Source organism: Cervus elaphus, chromosome 24 (genome assembly GCF_910594005.1).
Source record: "Cervus elaphus chromosome 24, mCerEla1.1, whole genome shotgun sequence".
Lineage (NCBI taxonomy): Eukaryota > Metazoa > Chordata > Mammalia > Artiodactyla > Cervidae > Cervus > Cervus elaphus.
Window position 1 is genome coordinate 54,732,339 of NC_057838.1, and position 21,934 is coordinate 54,754,272.

The 21,934-nt window shown below is 37.0% G+C and overlaps 1 protein-coding gene across 1 annotated transcript; it reads left to right on the top strand.

Moving 5' to 3' along the window:
- The first annotated feature begins 1,709 nt into the window (after positions 1–1,709).
- On the top strand, positions 1,710–20,969 carry ARF4 (ADP ribosylation factor 4). The gene is made up of 6 exons (XM_043885485.1): positions 1,710–2,177; positions 10,923–11,003; positions 11,464–11,573; positions 16,782–16,853; positions 18,293–18,418; positions 19,995–20,969. The coding sequence occupies exons 1-6, from the start codon at positions 2,111–2,113 to the stop codon at positions 20,079–20,081; spliced, it is 543 nt and encodes a 180-aa protein (XP_043741420.1). The 5' UTR covers positions 1,710–2,110; the 3' UTR covers positions 20,082–20,969.
- The last annotated feature ends 965 nt before the right edge of the window (positions 20,970–21,934 follow it).

Genomic DNA, 21,934 nt, shown 5'->3' on the forward strand with positions numbered 1-21,934 from the left:
AGAATTTATAGTTGTTCAGTTCCGTTCAGTCGCTCAGTCGTGTTCGACTCTTTGCAACCCCATGAATCGCAGGACGCCAGGCCTCCCTGTCCATCACCAACTCCCGGAGTTCACTCAAACTCATGCCCATCGAGTCAGTGATGCCATCCAGCCATCTATCCTCTGTCGTCCCCTTCTCCTCCTGCCCCCAATCCCTCCCAGCATCAGGGTCTTTTCCAACGAGTCAACTCTTTGCATGAGGTGGCCAAAGTACTGGAGTTTCATCTTCAGCATCAGTCCTTCCAGTGAACACCCAGGACTGACCTCCTTTAGGATGGACTGGTTGGATCTCCTCGCAGTCCAAGGGACTCTCAAGAGTCTTCTCCAACACACCACTTCAAAAGCATCAATTTTTCACGGTCAGCTTTCTTCACAGTCCAACTCTCACATCCATACATGACCACTGGGAAAACCATAGCCTTGACCAGACGGACCTTTGTTAGCAAAGTAACGTCTCTGCTTTTTAATATGCTATCTAGGTTGGTCATAACTTTCCTTCCAAGGAGTAAGCGTCTTTTAATTTCATGGCTGCCGTCACCATCTGCAGTGATTTTGGAGCCCAAAAAATAAAGTCTGACACTGTTTCCACTGTCTCCACATCTTTCATTCTAAATACGGAGAGTATTCTCAGAAATAGTATGGATATACCATAATTTATTCAGCTGTCCCTCAGTCATTCAACTATATTTGAGTGATTACAAAGTAATATAAAAACAGACTAGGGTCCAGTTCTCTAGAGTTTTTACACAAGCGGGAGAGGGGAAGAGGGTTATCAATAGTAATATCAAACGTGGAATCATAACTATGAAGAGCAGATGGTTTGAGTCATTTGTCTAGTCAGGAGGTCAAGAATGTTCCAAGGGAGTTAAACAGATCTGAAAGGTGAGTGAGCACGTTTTAGCCAGCATAAGTGTAGAGGTGGGGAGGGGGGGGGGTGCAGCTAACCCTAAATTGCACCAGTGGTATGGCGGAAATACATGGGAGGTGGAGAAGATTGTGGGGAACTTTATATTTTTAACAAGATATATACTTTATTTTGTAGACAGGAAATCACTAAGATCATATTTTTGAAATGAGGCTTTCCACTTCAACATCGGGAATAAATCTTCCATGCTACTTTTTGGAGAGAAGAGAAGAAAAATAAGCCTTCCCCGTTGGCTTCTCTTAAAAACCTGCAATAGAGGATGTAAATGTCTTGGAGCTCTTTGTCTTGACAGACAATTAGGGATCTTTACTATGACCTGGCGTTGGCGGGTTCGAAGCGTTTAGGCCTCGCTTCATAACGGGTTGCTACAGCCTCGTTCTCTGCGCACTGGGTTTTGAACAACTTATCTCCTGAGAAAGCAAGGTTTATCTTCACGCCTCCATTAGGGCAAGTGTCTGATTCGCCGGGTGAAACGTGTACCTTCGGAGACCAGGAAATCTCCAACGCGCGTTGCGTGGAAGAGGACACGCAACGCACGGAAGAACGATGTTCACTACCTAACCCGTACTGCACAGCCCGCCTTTACGGAAGGAAGGAATACAACCACCAGGATGCATCTCTCTGGGCCGAAACGTCTCTCCTTGAGTCCGATTGGACCTGACGAAGCAAGGCATTGTGGGACTGCGTCCGCCGTCCAGTACACGGAGGCTAACTGGCCTCGCCCAGCCACGTCCGGGGGACTACGCCTGCCAGAGGCGCACGTCAGCGAAGATGGCCAATCTCTCTCCTGCGCAGGCGCAGTGGTTCGCGAAGCGCCGGAAGCGCAGGGGGATGGGGCGGCGGTGACGCGAATCTGTCCGCGTTGGAGGGGCCGGGCCGCTGCCGTAGTCGCCGCGGCTGCCTCGTGACGTGGCACAGCCGAAGCTTTAACGCCGGAGCCGGAGCTGCCCCGCCAGTCGTGGAGCAGGTCCTCACCCCACTGTCCCGGAGCTGCTTCGGACACGCCGGCTAGCGAACCGTCCCCGCAGCCGTCTTTCTTCCTCAGCAGCTCTTTCCTCGCTGAGTTTTCTGGGAGCGTATAAGGAGAAGGCCCGGGGACGCCCCAGACCCCTTTTGCTCGTGCCCATTGCAAGTGCCACTACCGCCATGGGCCTCACCATCTCCTCCCTCTTCTCCCGCCTCTTCGGCAAGAAGCAGATGCGCATTTTGATGGGTGAGTAAGGGCCTGAGAAAGGAGACCAGGCCCGGGTGGGGCGGACGGGTCTCTAAGCTCGGGGTGGCCTCGGGGCCTGTTTTTTGGTTTTTTTTTCCCCCTGTCCGCTGTGGTGGGGGAGGGGCGGCGGGCTGGGGGTCGGGAGGAATTCCTAAAGGGGAACAATGGGGTGAAGGGTGGGCGGTCGCCGCAGATGTGTTGAAGAGGTTGGAAGTGGGCCGCGGGCAAGGTTTCCTCCGAGTTTGGCGTTTTTCTCCTCGTCTTATTGAAAGCCGGACACAACTGGGGGAGATGTGAGGGTAGCGAACTCTCGGATCTTGCGAGTCCGGAAGAGGCTGGCGAGGCCCATTCTGAGAGAGCGATCTGGCTCCCTTCTTCCCCGGGTGTGGGCAGCGGTTGGGAGGGAGGGGAAGGCCCGGCGACTCCAACCTTCCTCCTCCCCCTTTCCGCCCCGTGTACACACTCTGCACACTCCCAGTGCTGTGAGCGAGCAGTCGCCGACTGCCCTGAGCCGGCCCGGGCAGGAAGTGACCAGGCCCAGTGCGGTGGCCCGGAGCACCTAGCTTTCCGTGGAGTCCGGAGTCCTCAGCGCGCTGTCTCTTCGCTAAACTTTGCTTCGCTCTGGATTCCGCCTCATATATATATATATATATATACACACACATATTCTTTTCTTTATTCATGTCCTTGAAAACTTGAGATTATCATGAATGTTTCTTTTGGCCAGTCTCAAGGGCTAAATATATTTGGTTACCAGAGAGTTTTCAAAGTAATTTCTATTCAGCTGGCTAAAGTTTAATGAGGTGGCGGGGGGTGGGGGAGGAGAAGGCTTAGAAACTTTTTTTTTTAAGCTAGTGACAAGTTTTCAGTAAGTGAACATCATGACTCAGAATTTTAGGGAGACCCTGTTAAGTAGTAATTACACGAGTGTTTTAAAAAATTCTTATGGAAGGCGGGCTTTTAAAAAATTGCTCTTTAGGATCGGTGTTTTGCTCTTCTGATGGAGAAGGGGCTTGTCAGTTGAGTGATGTAAGCAGCGCCTTCCCGATGGTACTGTGAGTAGTTTTTACATCATAACTTAGGTCTGTGAACCTAAATAATACTACGAGGAGCCACAATAAATTTAAACATTGAGTTTTGTTGTTTCATTAGCTTGTTCTCTAGAGAAGTGGAGTAGGGGGAGGTTTTATTTGAAAACTCCCCGAAGCAAGGTTCAAGATACAGGACGGTTAAGGGTATGCCCATTTGGTTCTTTTTTCACTTAACACTAATTCCAGCTTACTCACAATCCCTGAAACAGTTGTTGATAATTCATTCGCAGAGATAAATGAAAGTGTTTTCTCTTTCAAAGTTTATCAGATTTCAGTTATAAAAAGAATTATTTTTAGGAGAGTAAGCATAATGTTTGCGCTTTTAAAAGTACCTGAAAATCGACAGTCTGAAGTATTTGAAGTCAATGGGAGACCTTTGGACTGTCATAAATGAATTTCCAGCGTGTTCTTTAAAGAGATTACCTAGTGTGTGTTTCTGTTCTTGGGAAGTGTAGTGTGTTATATTTGAAATGGAGTATATAATATTTTACTTAAGATTTCTTGTAAATAAATTGTTTTTCGTTTCATTAGTCTTTTGTAATGGCTGAAAGTTTCAGAAAAGAAACGTAGAATTATGTATGGTCTAAGCACTTTAAAATTTTGATATGTGTTAGGGGAACATTTCTCGCCCTTACTCCCCAGAAATGATTGAAAGAAAGTGGAAGAAGAAAAGTAACTTTGTGCATTTGTGCAGGGAGTAGAAGTCATGATTTTAAATTATTTAAGTCATTTCATGTTAAATTTTCTATTAGTCAGGTTTGCTATTCTTGTTTTACACTTTAATTCAGGATAATTAGGTTTCCTTGATTGCATAGAGTGAAATCACAAGGTCACCTTTTATGGTAACTCATCAAATGAAGCATTAACCATATGCGGGGTATGTGTATGGATAGTGAAATAGGTGATTAGAGAGTTTGATCACTCTTAGATTTTTATATCTAGCTTAATGAGGGATAGCATAAATAATCTTAATGTGTCTGCCCCATCCAAGTTTAGAATTACTAATTAAAGATTATTTTTCCATTATTAATGTTCTCTGACAGGCATGTGTTCTTCCTTTTCCTTTATATGGCTTAGGTAGAATTCATGCTTTCTTGAGTCAGTGATTTTTTCAGATTTTACCATTTTAAAGTATTATTGAAAGATAGCAGTTAGCTACATAGAAATTATTTAATTTTTCTCCAAAGGGAAAATCACATGTGAATGATTATTATTGAGCTTAAATTCAAAGTCAGCTAGTTACCACCTTAGATTTTTCATGTAGTTCCTTTATTATCCTCTTTTCAGTATGACCTCCATATTTTAATTTGTGGTGAGATGTAATTTTGGTAAATGACTCCCTAAATGTTGTTTATTTGAAAACTATGTTATGTAGAGGAATTATTAATTCTGCTCTCTTAAACTTGCAATTTCTTGCCTGTTGAAAAGCTGAAAATGTGTTGGCTTTCAAAAAAATTGCTAATCAAGTGTAGATTTGTTATTTTACATGTGATTGGCTTTTTTGGACCAGAGAGATTCAGGAGGAAAGATCTTTCGCCAATTTGAGAAATACTACTTTAAAGAGCGTGATCTTTCACACTTTCCCCTAGCATATTTTATAAATATATTTACTATGTAATTTAAAACTTTTTGGTCCTGATTCTAAAAATAATGTCCTTTTTGTTAAATTTAGAAGATGTGAAAAAGAATAATTGATACCTTATAATTCCACCATTTCACTATTATTATTTGTTATATTTACTTTTAGCCTTTAAGAGGAAGTTTTTGTTTCTCTGGAATTGTAGTTGTGGTATATAGCTTTCTGTTCTTTTTGACTTAGTTTATTATGACCTTTTTCTTAGGTCGTTAACTGAAAACATAATTGCCAGCCTTTAAAAAAGGGGGGAGGTCTTCTGATTAGTTATATGATAGAGGGAAATGATAGAAGAGGCAAAAATCCTTAGCTTTATGCCCTTAGATGGAGAAGGAAATGGCAGCCCACTCCAGTATTCTTGCCTGGAGGAGCCTGGTAGGCTGTTGTCCATAGGATCGCACAGAGTTGGACATGACTGAGGTGACTTAGCGTGCATGCATGCATGCATTGGAGAAGGAAATGGCAACCCACTCCAGTATTTTTGCCTGGAGAATCTCAGCGACGGAGGAGCCTGGTGGGCTGCCGTCTATGGGGTCTCACAGAGTCGGACATAACTGAAGCGACTTAGCAGCAGCAGCAGCATGCCATTAGAAGTTGATGCAGCCATGCTTAGGTGCACCCTCATGCGTTATTATGAAGTATTTCTATCAGAGACTGATAATTTGCTACTAATTAATACCACAGTAATCAAAGTGCTGACATCCCTGAGCTGTTGGGTAGAAGCAAAACCCAAGCTCATTATAATTTTCCTATACACCTGTTAGCATCAGTGTCAGTTTTGATAACTGAACCTCTGAGGAATTCGATAAAATATTAATGTACTCTGGGTCCACCAATAAAACCTGAGGGAAGAATGTTGACATATGAATACTCTGGCATCAGACCTAACATTGTTTTTAATTTTTAAAAAATTGAGATGTAATTCACATAATACTCATTCATTTAAAGTGTATAATTCAGTGATTTTTAATATATTCACAAAGTTGTATAACCATTACCACCATCTTTTTTTTTTTTTTGGTGGCTGTGGGATCTTAGTTCTCTGAGAGGGGATCTAACCTGGACCATTGCAGTGAAAGCCCAAAATCCTAACCGTTAGGCCACCAGGGAACTCCTACCACTGTGTTAGTTCTAGAACATTTCATCAGCCCAGAAAGAAACCCCACCGCTTTAGCAGTCACTCCTGCTCCTCACCCCTCCCTCTTGCAGCAAACCACTTTTCTGCTTTCTGTTGCTATGGTCTTGTTTGTTCAGGATATATGTGGCCTTTAGTGTCTAACTTCTTTCACTTAACATGTTTTCAAGGTTCATTATACTGACACATTATAGCATGTATCAGTACTCCATTCCTTTTTATGGCCAAGTAGTAATTCCACTGTATGGATATATTCCATAGTTTATCATTCTTCAGTTGATGGAAATGTAGTTGTTTTCACATTTTGGTTCTTACAAATTATGCTGCTGTGAACATTCATGCAGTTTTTGTGGAGGCATATATTTTTAATTCTCGTGGGTAAATTAGCTAGGAATGGGATTGTTGGGTCATTCTTAATTATGTTTTACATGTTGAGGAACTGACAAACTTTTTCAAAGCAGCTACACCTTTTCACATTCCTGCAGCTATGTATGGATCTAGTTTCTCGAAAAGATCTTGTGTTTCTTACTACTCCTGTGATTCTGAGAACATTTCTGGATTTCATATTTTGCATCTAAAAAATGGAGAGTTATTGTGAGGGTTAAATTACAAAATGTATGGAATTACCTGGTATTGTGTTTGGAACACAATAAGGACTTGATTTTTAATTATTTAAAAATTATTCTGAAGTTTTATTTCTATCTTCCTTGTAGAAAATTTGAAAGATAAACAAAACATGAAGAAAAATATCCTAACTGAAACTTTACTTACTGAAAATATACTTGCTTCTTTTCAGTCTTTTTTCTTTTTTGCATTTGGTTTTTTCCCAAGTTGAGGTAATTGTAATCTATTTTCTTTAACTTAAAATAAGAGTATTTCTAATGATTGCCAAAAGATTTGGGGGACAGTTTTGCTGCTTTTGACTGTTCCATCGAAGTGTATGTCCAGTCAAGGAGAATAAGTAATTCCAGTATATCTTTCAAAACAGTGACTTGTTTATGAGGGTGAGAGGGAGGGGGAGGACATTACTGGACTGTACAGATTAGTCTTATCTTGGCTAGTTGAGGATTGGTTATAGCTTCATTTCATGGAGAAATCTCATTGCCAAATATTGCAACAGTAAGAAAATACATACTTAAAAAATCACTAAAGTGGCACAGAATTGTTAGACCAACATTTTTTGAGTAAGGAACTATATAATGAGTGATGATATACATTAATTTGTGCATCTTAAACTTCATGATAAAAATACCTCAAAACTTAGGGCTTGCATTTATACAACACTTATTTTAGATGCAACTCAAAAAAGATAATCTTTGTGATTTTAGAGTCTTGTATGTGGCTGTGAGCCACTTAACTCTTGTCTTAAAATTTTTAAAATAGCTTACAGGTGCTTAAAAAAACTTTATGGGTGCACTATTTTTGTAAATGTTCTCCTCTTTTTTCAATTTAAATAAGCATATAAAATATTAAGTCTCTTCAGCAGTCATCCTGATGAGTTTTCACTAGTCCCAATGGTTTTTAATAAAGGAAAGACATTACTTGGGAAATATTTTCTTTTTAATGAAATCAATACATGTTTATTGTATAAAAAAGTTCTAAGTATTTAGAGTAGAAAAATATTAATTATGCATACAAACAGGTATAAATTGTCATTTAAAGAAAAGTTAATTACCTGCATGCTTTTGTATAACCTAAAGTAGTTATGTAATGTAATCATTATTTGTCCCGGATTTCTTTCATTCCTTGTCAATATTTTTGGACTTACACTGTTTTTAAACTAAGATTTGAGGTCTAGTTGGACCTCCAGTGAGGACAGGTGTATACATGAGTTCTCCAAACTAAACACAAATTAAAAACTTATTTTTTAATTAATTAATTTTTGGCTGTGCTGGGTATTCATCGCTGCCCACGGGCTTTCTCTAGTTGTGAGTGGGGGCTGCTCTAGTTGCGGTGTACAGGCGTTTCATTGCAGTGGCTTCTCATTGCAGAGCACGGGCTCTTGGCACTTGGGCTCAGTAGTTGTGGCGCACAGTTTTAGTTGCCCTCTGGCATGTGGGATCTTAGTTCCTGCACCAGGGATCAAACCTGTGTACCCTGGGTTGGGAGGAGGATTCTTAACCACTGGACCATCAGGGAGTCCCCACAAGTTTTTTTCCTAATCATTTCAGTTTTACTTCTTCTGACTTGGGCTAATGGTATTTGGACTTAGCCAAAGGTGAATTTTGCTTTATTTGAAAATTTGATAAAAACTGCCTGAAAAGGATTTAGATTCAGCATACTTAGCTTTTTCCAACAATGAAAAGATCCTGTTGTTCACCCCTTCGTTCTCTGTATTTTTATTGAAAATGCTAAACTCTAAGGTAGCTGCTTTTGTTTCCTTGTGTATCTTTTAAAGTTATGTTTTCTGATATGTTTGCTACTGTTCCATAGTTGAAAAAGAAAACAGGGGCTACCCTGGTAGTCCAGTGATTAAGACTCCGCATTGCTCTGCGGAGTAACACAGGTTCGATCCATCCCTAGTTGAGGATAAAGCAGTTCCTGTTAATGGTTTGTTTTTCTTATGCCCATAAGTGAGGGCTTAGAGTGTGGGTATTCACTTTGTGTCATGATATTTTGGACAGAATAAACAGTTTCAGTATGAAGAAATGGGGAACAGAGTGATTAGAAGATACAGGAGGAAAAGAGCATAAAATGCCTGAGTCTCCATGGAGATTGTTTTTTTAACTGCCTTTTATTTAATATGTAGTTATCTTTTACCTGGCTTCCCTGGTGGCTCAGATGGTAAAGAATCTTATCTGCAATGCGGGAGACCCCGGTTCAACCCCCTTTTTTTTTTTTTTTTATCTTTTTCCAGTGCTCTTTATTTCTCCATATGGATTCACATTATTATCTAGAGTCCTTTTACTTAAGTTTGAAACTCCTTTTAGTGTTTTTTTGTAGGATGGGTTTGCTAGTAACAAATTCTCTTAGTTTTTATTTGGGAAATGTCTTACTTTCTCATTTTTGAAGGATAGTTTTGCTGGACGTAGGAGTCTGATGGATGTTCTTTCTTCCATAACTTTGAATATAACATCCTGCTGCCTTCTGGCTTCCATAGTTTCTGATGAGAAATCAGCATTTACTCTTATTGAGAGTCTTCTGTACATGATGAATCATTTCTCTCTTGCTGCTTTCAAGATTCTTTCTTTCTCTAGCTTTCAGCACTTTGTTTACAATCTAAGTGTTAATTTTTTTGTAGTTCATCCTACTTCGAGTTTTTCAGCTTTTGGGGTGTGTAGATTAGTGTTTCTCATCAACTTTGGGAAGTTTTCAGTCACTGTTTCTTCAGATATTCTTTCTGTCTCTTTCCTTTTCTGGGGCTCTCATTATGCACATTTTGGCATCCCTGATGGTGTCCCTCTGGTCTCTGATACTCTGTTTACTTCATTATTTTTTTTCCTTTTCCTCAATGTGAATAGTCTCAGTTGACCTATCTCAAAGCTCACTGATTCCTTTTTCTACCAGCTCAGATATGCTGCTGAACTCTTCTAGTGGTTTTTTTCCATTTCAATATTGTACTTTTTAACTCCAGAGTTTCAGTTTGACTGTTTTTAATAGTTTTCATATCTCTCTTTGATGAGATACCTTCTCATACTTTCCTCTTTTTTCTTTTTAAAATTTTATTATATTTTATTAATAAAATAATAAAATATTATATTTTATTAATTTTAGGGGAGTATAATTGCCTTGCAATTCTAGGGAGATCTTAAAGCTCTCCCCATTGTAGGATACAGAGCAGAAAGGATTGTTATATAGGTAGAAGGAATTTGAGTAGCCTACTCTAGTCTTTGATTTCATTTTGGACTAACTGATAAAAGTTAAACTACTTGCACAGGAATGTAAGTTAGATAAGTGAGGTGATTTCAGTTTTTTCTTTTCTTTTAATCAGCATGGGTTTCCTTTGTTAAGTCATACTCCGAAGTAAATATCCTTGCTTAAGTCAATACTCAGTTGAATTGATTTTAAAATCTGTGATAGTGTTAATGTAGGTGACCAAATGTGATTCCTTAGATGAATAATCCATTCAATGAGGTTATTAGATATTGGTCTCCCATTTTTGAAGGCTTTAGCAGATAATGTAGTATGTGCAGATTTTCAAAGATTCATACTTAAACATTTAATTTGCCTTTCACTCTCTTCTGTGTATTTTTGTTGTAGCATGGATTTTTCTCAGAAGCAGGTACATTCCTCCCTACTTATATCCACCTGCCTCAAAGGAATTTTAAGAATTTAGGCATTACATTGGAGATGAGTATGACAGGGCAGTTTTCACAACCCAAATTAACTAGTCTTTTGTATCACTTCTGCACATTTGATGTTGAAATGGATTAAGATACAGGTAAAGCTGGCCTCATCTTTATGATTTAAGGAGGTCATAGTTATATACTGTTTTTCCTCCAGCATTAAGACCTTTACTTAAAATTTTCTTCTTATATTAAAGGGAATTGACTTTGTCAATCTTAAAGATGCCTCTTAATTTGTTCTTATGTGTTCTCTGATCCCATTTCTAATTTGTGTTTTTTAAAATGGTAGTATTTCATGGAATTAATGAGGACTTGGAAGAGATCTCAGATTACTTGATCAGGTCCCTTTATTTTATAGCTAATTTCTCTGACCTCTTTGCTTAAGTGACCCCATGCTATCTCTCTAGGTCTAGAAAGGAAAATGGAAATGGCATTTTTAAGAAGTGTAGTCTTCGGGAGTTAGAAATGAGGTGATTTCATTTCTAACTCATTAGTGCCTTGACCAGTCAACTTTTGCTTTCAAACTAAAAATTTGTTGTACAATTGTTTCTTAGTGTGTCCTTTTGGTCTAGATTTAAAATCTGTAATGTCTTTTTCTAGTTGGATTGGATGCTGCTGGCAAGACGACCATTCTGTATAAACTGAAGTTAGGGGAGATAGTCACCACCATTCCTACCATTGGTAAGAAGGTTTACAGTGACTTTTATTTATATAATAATAATGTATTATAAAGTGAAATAGAATACAGTTTAATTTTGACTTTTTTTTAGAGTAGTTTTTGGTTCACAGAAAAATTGAAAACTACAGAGATTTCCCATATGTACTCTTCCCCTACACATGCATAGCCCTCTCCATCATCAATATCACTTATTTTATCAATTAATAAACATACACTGACACATGGTAATCATCCGAAGTCCATATACTTAAGGTTTGGTACATTGTGTGGGTTTGGACAAATACCATTAATAACATGTATGCATTATTGTAACTGTCTTGGGTTTTTATCTTTGTTGATTATGTATTAGGACTTAAAAAAAAAAACAAAAAACCAATTCTGGGGGAATTCCACAATCAAAGGGTTGTTTTCTGAATGACATTGTGCTCAGTGGTCTTTTCTTTTTTTCTTTTTCCTATGTAGGTTTTAATGTGGAAACAGTAGAATATAAGAACATTTGTTTCACAGTATGGGATGTTGGTGGTCAAGATAAAATTAGGCCTCTCTGGAGGCATTACTTTCAGAATACCCAGGTAAGTAAGGAATGCTATACATTTTATAACTTCTCTTTATATGTTTCATGCTGTAAAGTTGAATATATACTGTTTACTTGGATATTCATGTTCATTTTGTGAGTTGGCATTCTTCTTATCAGTACTTCCATGTTCTTCAGTGGACTCTCTCCTTCGTACCTTTACAGACTAAATTACCTAGGGTAGAAAAGTTACATAATTATCATAGTAATATTTTGGAAGGTGGATTGGGGTGGCTCTCAAGATTGAATTAGATGTCATCAGTAGTTCCGTTGGTTTCATTCTTAGTGTAGAATCTTAGAAGTAAGATCTTTCTTCTAAAAGTATAGCTTTCTGTCATTGTTGTTTTTAATGAATGTACTGCAATTAGTAGTTCTTCATTTAACTCAGTTAAGAGTTTATTAAAATACGTGAGGAAAAAATATATTAAGTTAGAGCTTCTCTGTTGATTTGTGAGGTATTTTTGTATTATGTAGTATGTATAATACTGACGTGGAAGAGACTTTAGTGATCCTGTGGAGCAGAAATTCTCCAATTTGACTGTGTATTAAAGTCATCTGGAGAGTATTAAAAGCCTCAAAAACCTGAGCATAACACCTGACCACTTGAATCAGAATCTCTGGCAACATAAACCAGACAACATAAACCAGTAGTGTTTCTCAGACTTTAATCTGCATATGAATCACTTGGGTATTTGTTAAAATACAGGTCAGTTCAGTGGGACCTGACTAAGGCTTGAGATTCTTCATTCCTAGCAAATTCTCAGGTGATGGTGCTAATACTGCTGGTTTGGGACCTTCGGCTCCATTACTGGGTTTTCCAGCAGTAGCATCTCTGACATTTCAGGGTGGTTAATTCTTTGTTAGTGACTATGGAGAGGGCTCTTTGCGTTCATTGTAGAGCGCTTGGCAGCAGCATTGGCCTTTATCCACTAGTCGTAATCTACCCAGTCACAGTCTCCCCTACCCAGGCCAGTTGCAACAACCGAAAATGTCTCCATGTATCGCAGAATATTTCCTGGAGACAAAATTGCTCGCTCTTAAGAACCACTGTGGTAGTCTAACTCTTATATATGAGGAAACTGAAGCTTGGAATGATTTAATTAAGACTGGAGAGCTGGTTCTTATTTTACATTTTCAGTTAAGTAGGTCCCAACTCTGGTGATTTCTACCACATGAGGGGTTTCTTGTTAGTTTTTGTTTACTACTGGAGTTGATAAAGGTTTGTAAAAAAAAAAGTAATGTGTGATGTTACAAGCACTTCCTATGTTTAAGAGGTGCAGATGTCATTCTTGATTCCCCTTCTTAGAACATTGTATACAAGTGAGGTTTATTGCCACCAGGTAGCAGTGAATACTCTTAAGTGAGTGGCTGAAACAACCAGGTTTAAGTAGCATGTCATGTTAAGTAAGTGACATACTTTTTATTAAAAAATAAGTGTTTCTGTTCATTAACATAAAAGTGAAAGTATCAGTCGCCCTGTCGTGTCTGACTCTTTCTGACCCCGGGCACTGTAGCCTACCAGGCTCCTCTGTCCATGAGCATCTCCAAGTAAGAATACTGGAGTGGGTTGTCAGTCCCTTCTCCAGGGGGAATCTTTGTGACCCAGGGATCAAACCTGGTTCTCGCGCATTGCACGCTGATTCTTTACCATCTGAGCCACAGGAAGCCTTTTCATTAACATAGCTGTGGTTAGAACATGTTTTAATATGAGTTATATTTTAAAACTTTGTTGTGAAAGTTTTCAAATATATACAAATGTAAAGAATAGCATAATAAACTCCCACATATCTATCACTCAACTTCAGTTATTAGGATATGGACAGTATTGTTTAATTGATACTCCTTAATTATATATTTTGCCTTTTGGATTGTTTTAAAGTAAGTCATAGGCAGTTTTGTAGACAACACACGTTTGAAATAAATTTGGTATGAAATAAAACTGGTAATCCTAAACCTTTAATTCTTTATAATTTATTTAATTTTTATAATTTTATTGAAGTATAATTGATTTATAGTGTTTTAATTTCTGCTGTACAGCAAAGTGACTTAGTTATATAGACATATATTCTTTTCCATGTTCTTTTCATTGTGGTTTACCACGAGACATTGAATGTAGTTACCTATGCTATACAGTAAGACCTTGTTTATCCATCCTATATATACTAGTTTGCATCTGTTAATTCCAGGCTCCCAGTCCCCCCTCATCACCCCCACCTGTCAGCCACAAGTCTGTTCTCTGTGTCTGTGAGCCTCTTTCTGTTCTGTAGATATGTTTATTTATGTTGTATTTTAGATTCCACATAAAGTGGTGTCATATGGTATTTGTCTTTCTTTTTCTGACTTTCATCACTTAATATGATGACCTGTAGGTCCATCCATGTTGCTGCAAATGGCATTATTTTATTCTTTTTTTACAGCTGAGTAATATTCTGTTGTATATATGTGCTACATCTTCTTTAATCTTTTCATCTGTTGATGGACGTAGAGATGTATCCATGTTTTTAAGCCTTTCACTCTTGACCAAAGGTAACCCTGGTCGTATTCCTTGACTTGTTTAGACTGCTATTTAATTTACTTTTAACTTGTAATTAGACTTATTCCTGGCCTCTGTGGACCACCCTAGAATTGAAAGTTCAGGTATTCTTCCCAGGGACCTCAAGGCTGCTGGAGAAAACTTTATGATTACCTGATGTAATCACCACTAACCTCTTAAAGCTCTCTTTTGCAACATTCATGATCAGTTCTTTTAGAAGCTAATTATTCTATTTAACCATACTTTCTCTAACTTACATTAACAGTCCATGACACATTGTTTATTGCAGTAAATTCCTCTTCTCTGTATAATTGAAATTATTTTCCTATTCTAAACAAAAAAGTAAATATTTAGCTTTTTAAGTAGTCTTTTCTTAGACTAGCCATTTTTAGAATCCTAACTTTTCTACCCTCTGGGTTCTATGCTGTCTCAGGAAGTGAATAACTTAAACTTAATTCTAAAATAACCTTTCCTCTCAATGTTATGTTGGGACTGACAGTGTTGTTTGCATTTTAAACAATAAAAATAGATTGTTAGTAGTCCAGATAAAATTAGATCCGTTTTAGAGGCATTACCTCTTCTAGAGAAGTAGGTGCTAAAAAGGACTAACTTTCGGGATAGGAGGAAAAGGAGACAGTTACTAAATGCCTGTGATATTCCAAATACAAATGTTAGATTCTTTTATACCTGTGTGATTATGTTTAATCTTTAATAGGCTTAAAAAGTTGTTAGTATTTTATTTTATAGACTAGGAGGCATGTTCAAAGATTAGGTAATTTATATAATTAATAACCAGTGCTTAGATTTGAATTTGTTGTTTTTCCACTATGCCATTGTTGTTTCAGTTGCTAAGCCGTGTCCGGGTCTTGGTGACCCCATGGACTGCAGCACACCAGGCTTCCCTGTCCTTCACTATCTCCTATGGTTTGCTCAGACTTAGGTCCATTGAGTCTATGATGCCATCCAACCATCTCATTTTCTTTTGCCCCCTTTTCCTCCTGTCCTCAGTCTTTCTCGGCATCAGGGCCTTTTCCACTGAGCCCGCTGCTCACATCAGATGGCCAAAATATTGGAGCTGGAGCTTCAGCTTTAGCATCGGTCCTTCAGTGAATATTCAGGGTTGCTCTTCTTTAGGATGGACTGGTTGGATCTCCTTGCAGTCCAAGGGGCTCTCAAGAGTCTCCTCCGGCACCACAGTTCAAAAGCACTAGTTCTTCGGTGCTCAGCTCCTTCGTGGTTCACCTCTCACATCCGTACATGACTACTGGAGAAACCATAGCTTTGACTATATATGGACCTTTGTCGGCTAAAGTGATGTTGCCGGTTTTTAATATGCTGTCTAGGTTTATCATAGCTTTTCTTCCAAAGAGCAAGCATCTTAATTTTTGGCTGCAGTCACCACAGAGATTTTGGAGCCCAAGAAAACAAAATCTACCCATTATAATATAATGGCTCTCAAAGCATCAAAATTTTTTTCAAAGGGTAGGCTGTTTAAAGTGATTTCCTGCAGAGATAAAGGAAATGGGCTTGAAGTTTTCTAGACCAAAAGAAAGTATATGACACTTAATGTCCGTAGCCTGAAATACTTATTGGCATAGTACCTAGCAAGCTCTATGATAATACTGAGAGGATTAATCCCTCAGTGGGTTTAATGTGGTGACTTACACAAATAGTAGCACGAGACAGTTTGTGATAAAGTGACAGAAGATTAAAAATACTTGGGTCAGGTTGTGGGGAGAATAATAATACTTGGTACAATAGGGATAGATTTTGACAAATTTGCCCTGTCTCTAACTTAAAATTGTATACTTTTTCATTTGAAAGTTTTTGGAAGAATCTTAATTCAACTACTTCCTTCCCAATTAGTATAAAATTCTAATTCTTTTGTTGTATAAAATTCTAATATATGAATATCTTTAAGAATGGTTACTATCTTCTTTTTTGTTAAGAATTTCTTACTTGATCAAGTCATTCTTGAATTTTTCTTGATATATTTGGCTTAAAACTTTCTGGCCCTGATTCTGGAACTGGCAGGCAGCATTCTAGAGTAAGACTTTCTTTTTATATGAACCATATAAAAACTCCTGAAGTGCCCTCCTTCCTCTTTTTTTAGTTTCATTTTGTGCATGCCTTCGAGTAAGCTAATTCAGTTAGTAAATTGAATCTTTAGGATTGTCCTTTGATCTAAATTGGATTGTCCTTCCTTTATACTACTTCTGTGCCCACTTTGTGGCCATTTTGTTACTAATACTCACCTGCACTTAAACTTGCAAGGGCAGGGGAAAGGGATAAAGTTTATTCTTTAGTGTGGTTGAAAAAAGAGTAAGAGTTGTGTTTTTTTTTTTTTTTTTTGGAAATAGCATTGATAAGTTAAAAATCACAAATAGTGCTCAAATCTGTTTTTAGTTTTTATTGCTCTCTTTTCTTTTTTTTTTTTAAAGTAAGGAAACTTTCTTCCTAGCACTTAACTCTTAATATGGTTTTGCTGCCTGTATATTTAGGGTTCATGGTTTTGTTTTTTTTTTTCTGTTTTTTTTTTTTTTTTTTTTTGCGCCCGCCGCCGCCGCCATGCTGCCCGGCCAGCGCGCGCACAGCGGGCGGGGGCGGGCTAGGGTTCATGTTTATTGTGTGTTTTAAATTTAACTTATAATTTATTTAAACAATTTTTTTCAGGGTCTTATTTTTGTGGTAGATAGCAATGATCGTGAAAGAATTCAGGAAGGAGCAGAAGAGCTGCAGAAAATGGTGAGAATATTTTTTAAATTTATTATTTCCAAGATACGTTATTTTCTGGGTGACAGTGGTGATATTAGTGGTCAGTACGTTTTAACTGTAATCTGATTACATCAGTGAGCTTAGAAAGAACCTTGAGGAACTGTATTCACAGATTGTTAGGACTGCACGTGAAAATTTATACTCATGAATGAGTGACTGCTTCAGCAAGTTGGGAGGAAAGCCCAGTTTGTAGAATGCTGTGTGGGTGAATCTCCAGTTTTGAAGTGTTTATGACCTTGGAATCCTTGTTCCCAAGGTCATTGGGTTTAGTTTTCTCTATACTGTACCTATAATATATAACTTCAAAATGTTTTGTAATGTCAACTATGATAAAAAAAAAATCCACCGAAAGGATATAGCATTTTGGTTGATGGTGGCATTTTGGCCTTGCCATATATTAGATTAATATTTTCATATATTCATATTACTAAAAATCTTGGGGGGGGGGATTGTTGAGGAACTTTGCCATGGTTTCAGACTTATAGCTGTGAAATATTTACTGAAATACTATCATTCACTGCTCCTAAGAATGTTGAGTGAAGTTTATAAAACCATAGTGCTGGTATATGTGTAAGTGGTGCTTTTTTTTTTTTTTTAACTGGTGCTTTTTATGTCTCAGTTAAATATTACCCCTTCTACTCTTCCTTTTTTTTTTTTTTCCATCTTTTTTTGGTAAAGTTTTATTGATATAATTCACATACCATAACTTCACTCATTTGATATATGGAAGTCAATGGTTTCTAGTATATAAAATTGTATAATCATTACCACAGTTGAATTTTAGAACATTTTCATCATCTCCAAAAGAAATCCTATAAACAGTAGTATTCGTCCCCCATACCTTCTCTCCACCCCACACTCCCCCGTGTATACACATATGGTTTTTTGTTAACCTTTTAAAAGGTTCTGTCGCTTTGTACTTAGCATACGTTTCCGAGTTTTGTCTCATATCGGTGTTTGATTCCTACCAGCTTCAGCTTTTGGTATTATTATTGTATTTTTCATGATACTATGCCCTAATCACTATATCATTTTCCCATTGTTTGATCCTGCTGACTAGAAAGTATAAAAGTCCAGAAAGACTCACCATGTAAATAAGTTTACAATTAAATACCATAAAGTTCTCCCATAAATGTTTATTCATATGTGTGTTTCTTGTCCTTGCCAGTCCTGATCCTCTGTGGGTGACTGTCAAGACTGAATGAATGATTTACCTTAACAAAGTGTAGGGTGATTTACTTAATAGTTTTGTTTTCCTTGTAGGTGTATGATTATTGGTTTGATGTTTGATAATGTATTTAATGTTGAATAAATGATGTATATATGTAGGAAGACAGTGTTTTACCTAGTTTGTTATAGTAATTGAATTTTGATTTGATAGTTATTAAAGTCTTAGTTTTTATTTTTAGCTTCAGGAAGATGAGTTGCGAGATGCAGTGTTGCTGCTTTTTGCAAACAAACAGGACTTGCCGAATGCTATGGCCATTAGTGAAATGACAGATAAATTAGGTCTTCAGTCCCTTCGTAACAGAACAGTAAGTATTTGGAGTTTCAATCATTAGGATACTTTTTTAAGCTAGTATTTAGTTTAAACATTTATAACTTACTTGTCCTCTTTGAAACAGGTAGTGAGCACATCTTTTTAAAAGCTACAGGGACTTCCCTGGAGGTCCAGTGGTTAAGACTCCACTCTTAACTGCACGGAGCATGGGTTCAGGCCCCGGTTGGGAAAACTAAGATCCCTCGTGCCTTGCAGTGCAGTCGAAAAAAACCTATAAGAGACTCTTGCTTATATAAAAAAAAAAAAAGCTCCTTTAGGCTTTATTTCAAACCTATCTTTTATATAACTCTGCAGCACATATTTTGTGGTGAGATTTTCTTTTTAAAACTCCAATATTTATCAGCTATATTTTAAATACTATTTGGTACTGTTTTCATGGTAGCATTAAACTTGTGTGGGGACTATACCTATGATATTAAACAAGTTTTGAGTTTTGAATTATAAAAAATCTATTTTCTCTCCAATAGCTTATCATTTTAGATCAGTTATTTAAGTATTAGCAAAATACAATATACTATTTTATGTATAAAAATGTCACAACTGTTTTTGTAGCTTGTGCTTTACAATAGTTTTTCATTAACTTGTCAACAAGGCAAATACTGTGGTATGACAATAACTGTATTCACTGTTTAACATGCCCCAGGCTAATTTAAATAAGACAGACTAAACGATGCCAGTTTTCCATGCTGAGGAGATATGAATTCATGCTTTTTCCCAGCCTTCTGGGTTATTAGGGTCTTTGGTGTTCAAGTAATAATTGGCAGCATATGGTAGACTTGAAGTGACTTTGCAACATTAAAACAAAGTATTTATTTTAACCAAAATAAAACTGGTCAATAAAGTTAATAAATCATCCCATAAAGATAATTAAATTACTTTCTAGGTCTTTTTCCTGGTATTTGTATATTTTCATGGCATTTGATATACTGAAGATAACATTTGTAGACATTTTAAAGAGTGGAACTTTTGGGGTGCATGAGACTAAAGACAGTGAAATTCTTGGAAAAGCTTGCCTCTGAAATATTAGCAATCCCTACTCTTTGAAAATTTTGCTTCCTCTACTTTGAACTTAGTTTTATGAGAAACAAGGGCCAAGTGGGTATTATTAGTTATTAATACAAATCTTGCTGTGAACATTCAGATAAAGTAGTAGTTGGTTAAATGTAATGAATGAGTAGCAGAACTTCTGTTTCTCTGCCCATTATTGATTCCTGGCTTCCATCAGCCTAGCTTACTTTGTTGGGTTTGGATATGATAGCTAATTAGTTCTGTGCTAGATGTAAAGAGTGCATATGCAGATGATTTATGATTTTTAATCCTCAGCAGTTATATGCTTTTTATATTTTATTAGATATAAAATTAGTCATTGTGAGATATAATAATACTTGAACTCTCTGACAACTTTAGTTTCTATGACTTTATGTATTTTTTTCCTTTTTTCTATACATTTATGGTACCTCCTAATTCCCCTGGAAAATAATTTTCTGAATAAGAAATGTTAAACATTGATTATATTAATCAAGCATTTTTTTGTTGTCCTTTCTTTACAGTGGTATGTTCAAGCCACTTGTGCTACACAAGGAACCGGTCTGTATGAGGGACTTGACTGGCTGTCAAATGAGCTTTCAAAACGTTAAATGAAGCTGGATATCTAACCAAGGACATGTTTGATAGAATTGGTCTAGGCTTGTTACAACAAAATTAGTTTGCATCTTGGTTATTAAACAGTATCTGGGACTGGTTTGGGCAGAATATTACTGTGTTTAAACTTATTTTGTTGCCAATTATTGTTTACCAAGTATAATGTTGCCATTTAGCAATATGCTTGGTTTTAAAGAGATTCTCCTTAACTTGGGAAAAAAAAAGTGTCCTCTTTTAATTTTACTTCCCTTAAGCCTAAATGCCTGGACTTAGCTAATGTGACACCTTTAAATAAATCCATTTTGAATGTTTGGTTTTTTTTTGTTTTTGAGCCCACAAGAAATAATGTTTTAAAGTTACCCCTTGCTACTTTAATGATACCTTTATCATTCCTGGGACAGTCTGCTGATTTAAAAAAATGTAGCATTCCATTTGTATTTATTTCCCCCCCTTGCCAAAAAGATTTTTTAGTACTGCTTGTACCAGCCAGGGAAATGCTCCAAAACACTATTCAGATCTTGCACTGAGGAACTTCTATTTCTTCCCCCATTGTTATTGACTCCTGGCTTTCATCAGCCAAGCTTACCTTGGTGTGGTTTGGATTTGATAATTAGTTCTGTGCTAGATGCAAAGAGTGCATATGGAGATGATTTTTAATCCTCAGCAGATTGTCTTCCTTTATATTGTATCTTTTTTATGTTGCATGTTGCTTTTGGTATCAGCCTGACTCTTTGCCCAGTATATGATAGTTCTGCTGATGTTTTATTGTTTATTGGTGAACATATCTTCATTAAGAGTTTTTGGAAAACTCATCAAACTCAATGAATAAGTTTTCTTCATAACCCATTTGGAATTATTCCTAATAAAATGATAAAAACATGTAATGGTGTTTGTTTTTCTTGAGTCTTGAAGATGTTTGAAATGGATTTTTCTTATTTAGCAGAGTTCATTTGCATTTATTACATACTGTGAACAATCATACAGATCCCACTGAGTTTATTGTTTGAATTGGAAGTAAAATACAGGTTGCTAATCATGTGTATAACAGAGTGGGGAGCAACTTCAAAAATTTAGTGTTCTTTGATAAAATACCATTTTGATGCTGTACATTTCTAAAGTCAGATCAAGAGTAAAAACCTGTAATAAAATGAACTACCCCCAAAGTATATATGCATGTATTTGTTTCACAGCTCACATTAGTTAAAAAACATCCAAGTGTTGTTTGCATGGCATAATACATAGGTTGTTAGTGATGCTGCTCTCCTATGTAGGAGAACAGAGTTCACAAGCACTTTCTTTTTTAGCATCACAAATTTCAGAACTTCTGCAGAAAGTGACTAATTCTGTCATAAGGTATATACCTCATGAACTTAATCTATGAAGTTACTAAGAACTCAACTTGGTAACCCAATGAGTAACTGGGTTTTTTACTATAATTTATATATTTTATAGAGCTTGCATTTGTATGATTATTAATGGCTTAAAGTTATGTATTGGAATCTTATTTTCAAAACCAAATACATGCTTGTAAAATAATGCCTATTTTTGAGTCATAAAAAAAAAAAACTGGACAAAGTGAAAGAAAATTAGAAAAAAGTAGTTGGTGATTGTCAAACGGGTTGCTGGGAGGAAAAATGTATGCTAAACTTGTGTCATTTGTTGTAAGTTTAACTTCTCTAACTTCTTCCTTCTGAATAAGAAAGGTCTTATTTCTTGAATAAAACTTGGACAGGGTAAATAGTGTGAGTGGTTTTATGGGGCTCAACTAGGAGATGCAAAACTACAGTAGGTTCAGTGATGGGATCATAGTTAAATTAACACTTGTATTAATTAAAAACTAAACCAAGTT

What these genes read in the sequence shown, in the direction of transcription:
- ARF4 (XM_043885485.1), top strand. Translation starts at nt 2,111, where the DNA reads ATGGGCCTCACCATCTCCTCCCTCTTCTCCCGCCTCTTCGGCAAGAAG. An exon ending in ATTACTTTCAGAATACCCAG is followed by an intron (nt 11,574 to 16,781) that starts GTAAGTAAGGAA and finishes AATTTTTTTCAG; the next exon opens with GGTCTTATTTTTGTGGTAGA. An exon ending in CAGAAGAGCTGCAGAAAATG is followed by an intron (nt 16,854 to 18,292) that starts GTGAGAATATTT and finishes TTTTATTTTTAG; the next exon opens with CTTCAGGAAGATGAGTTGCG.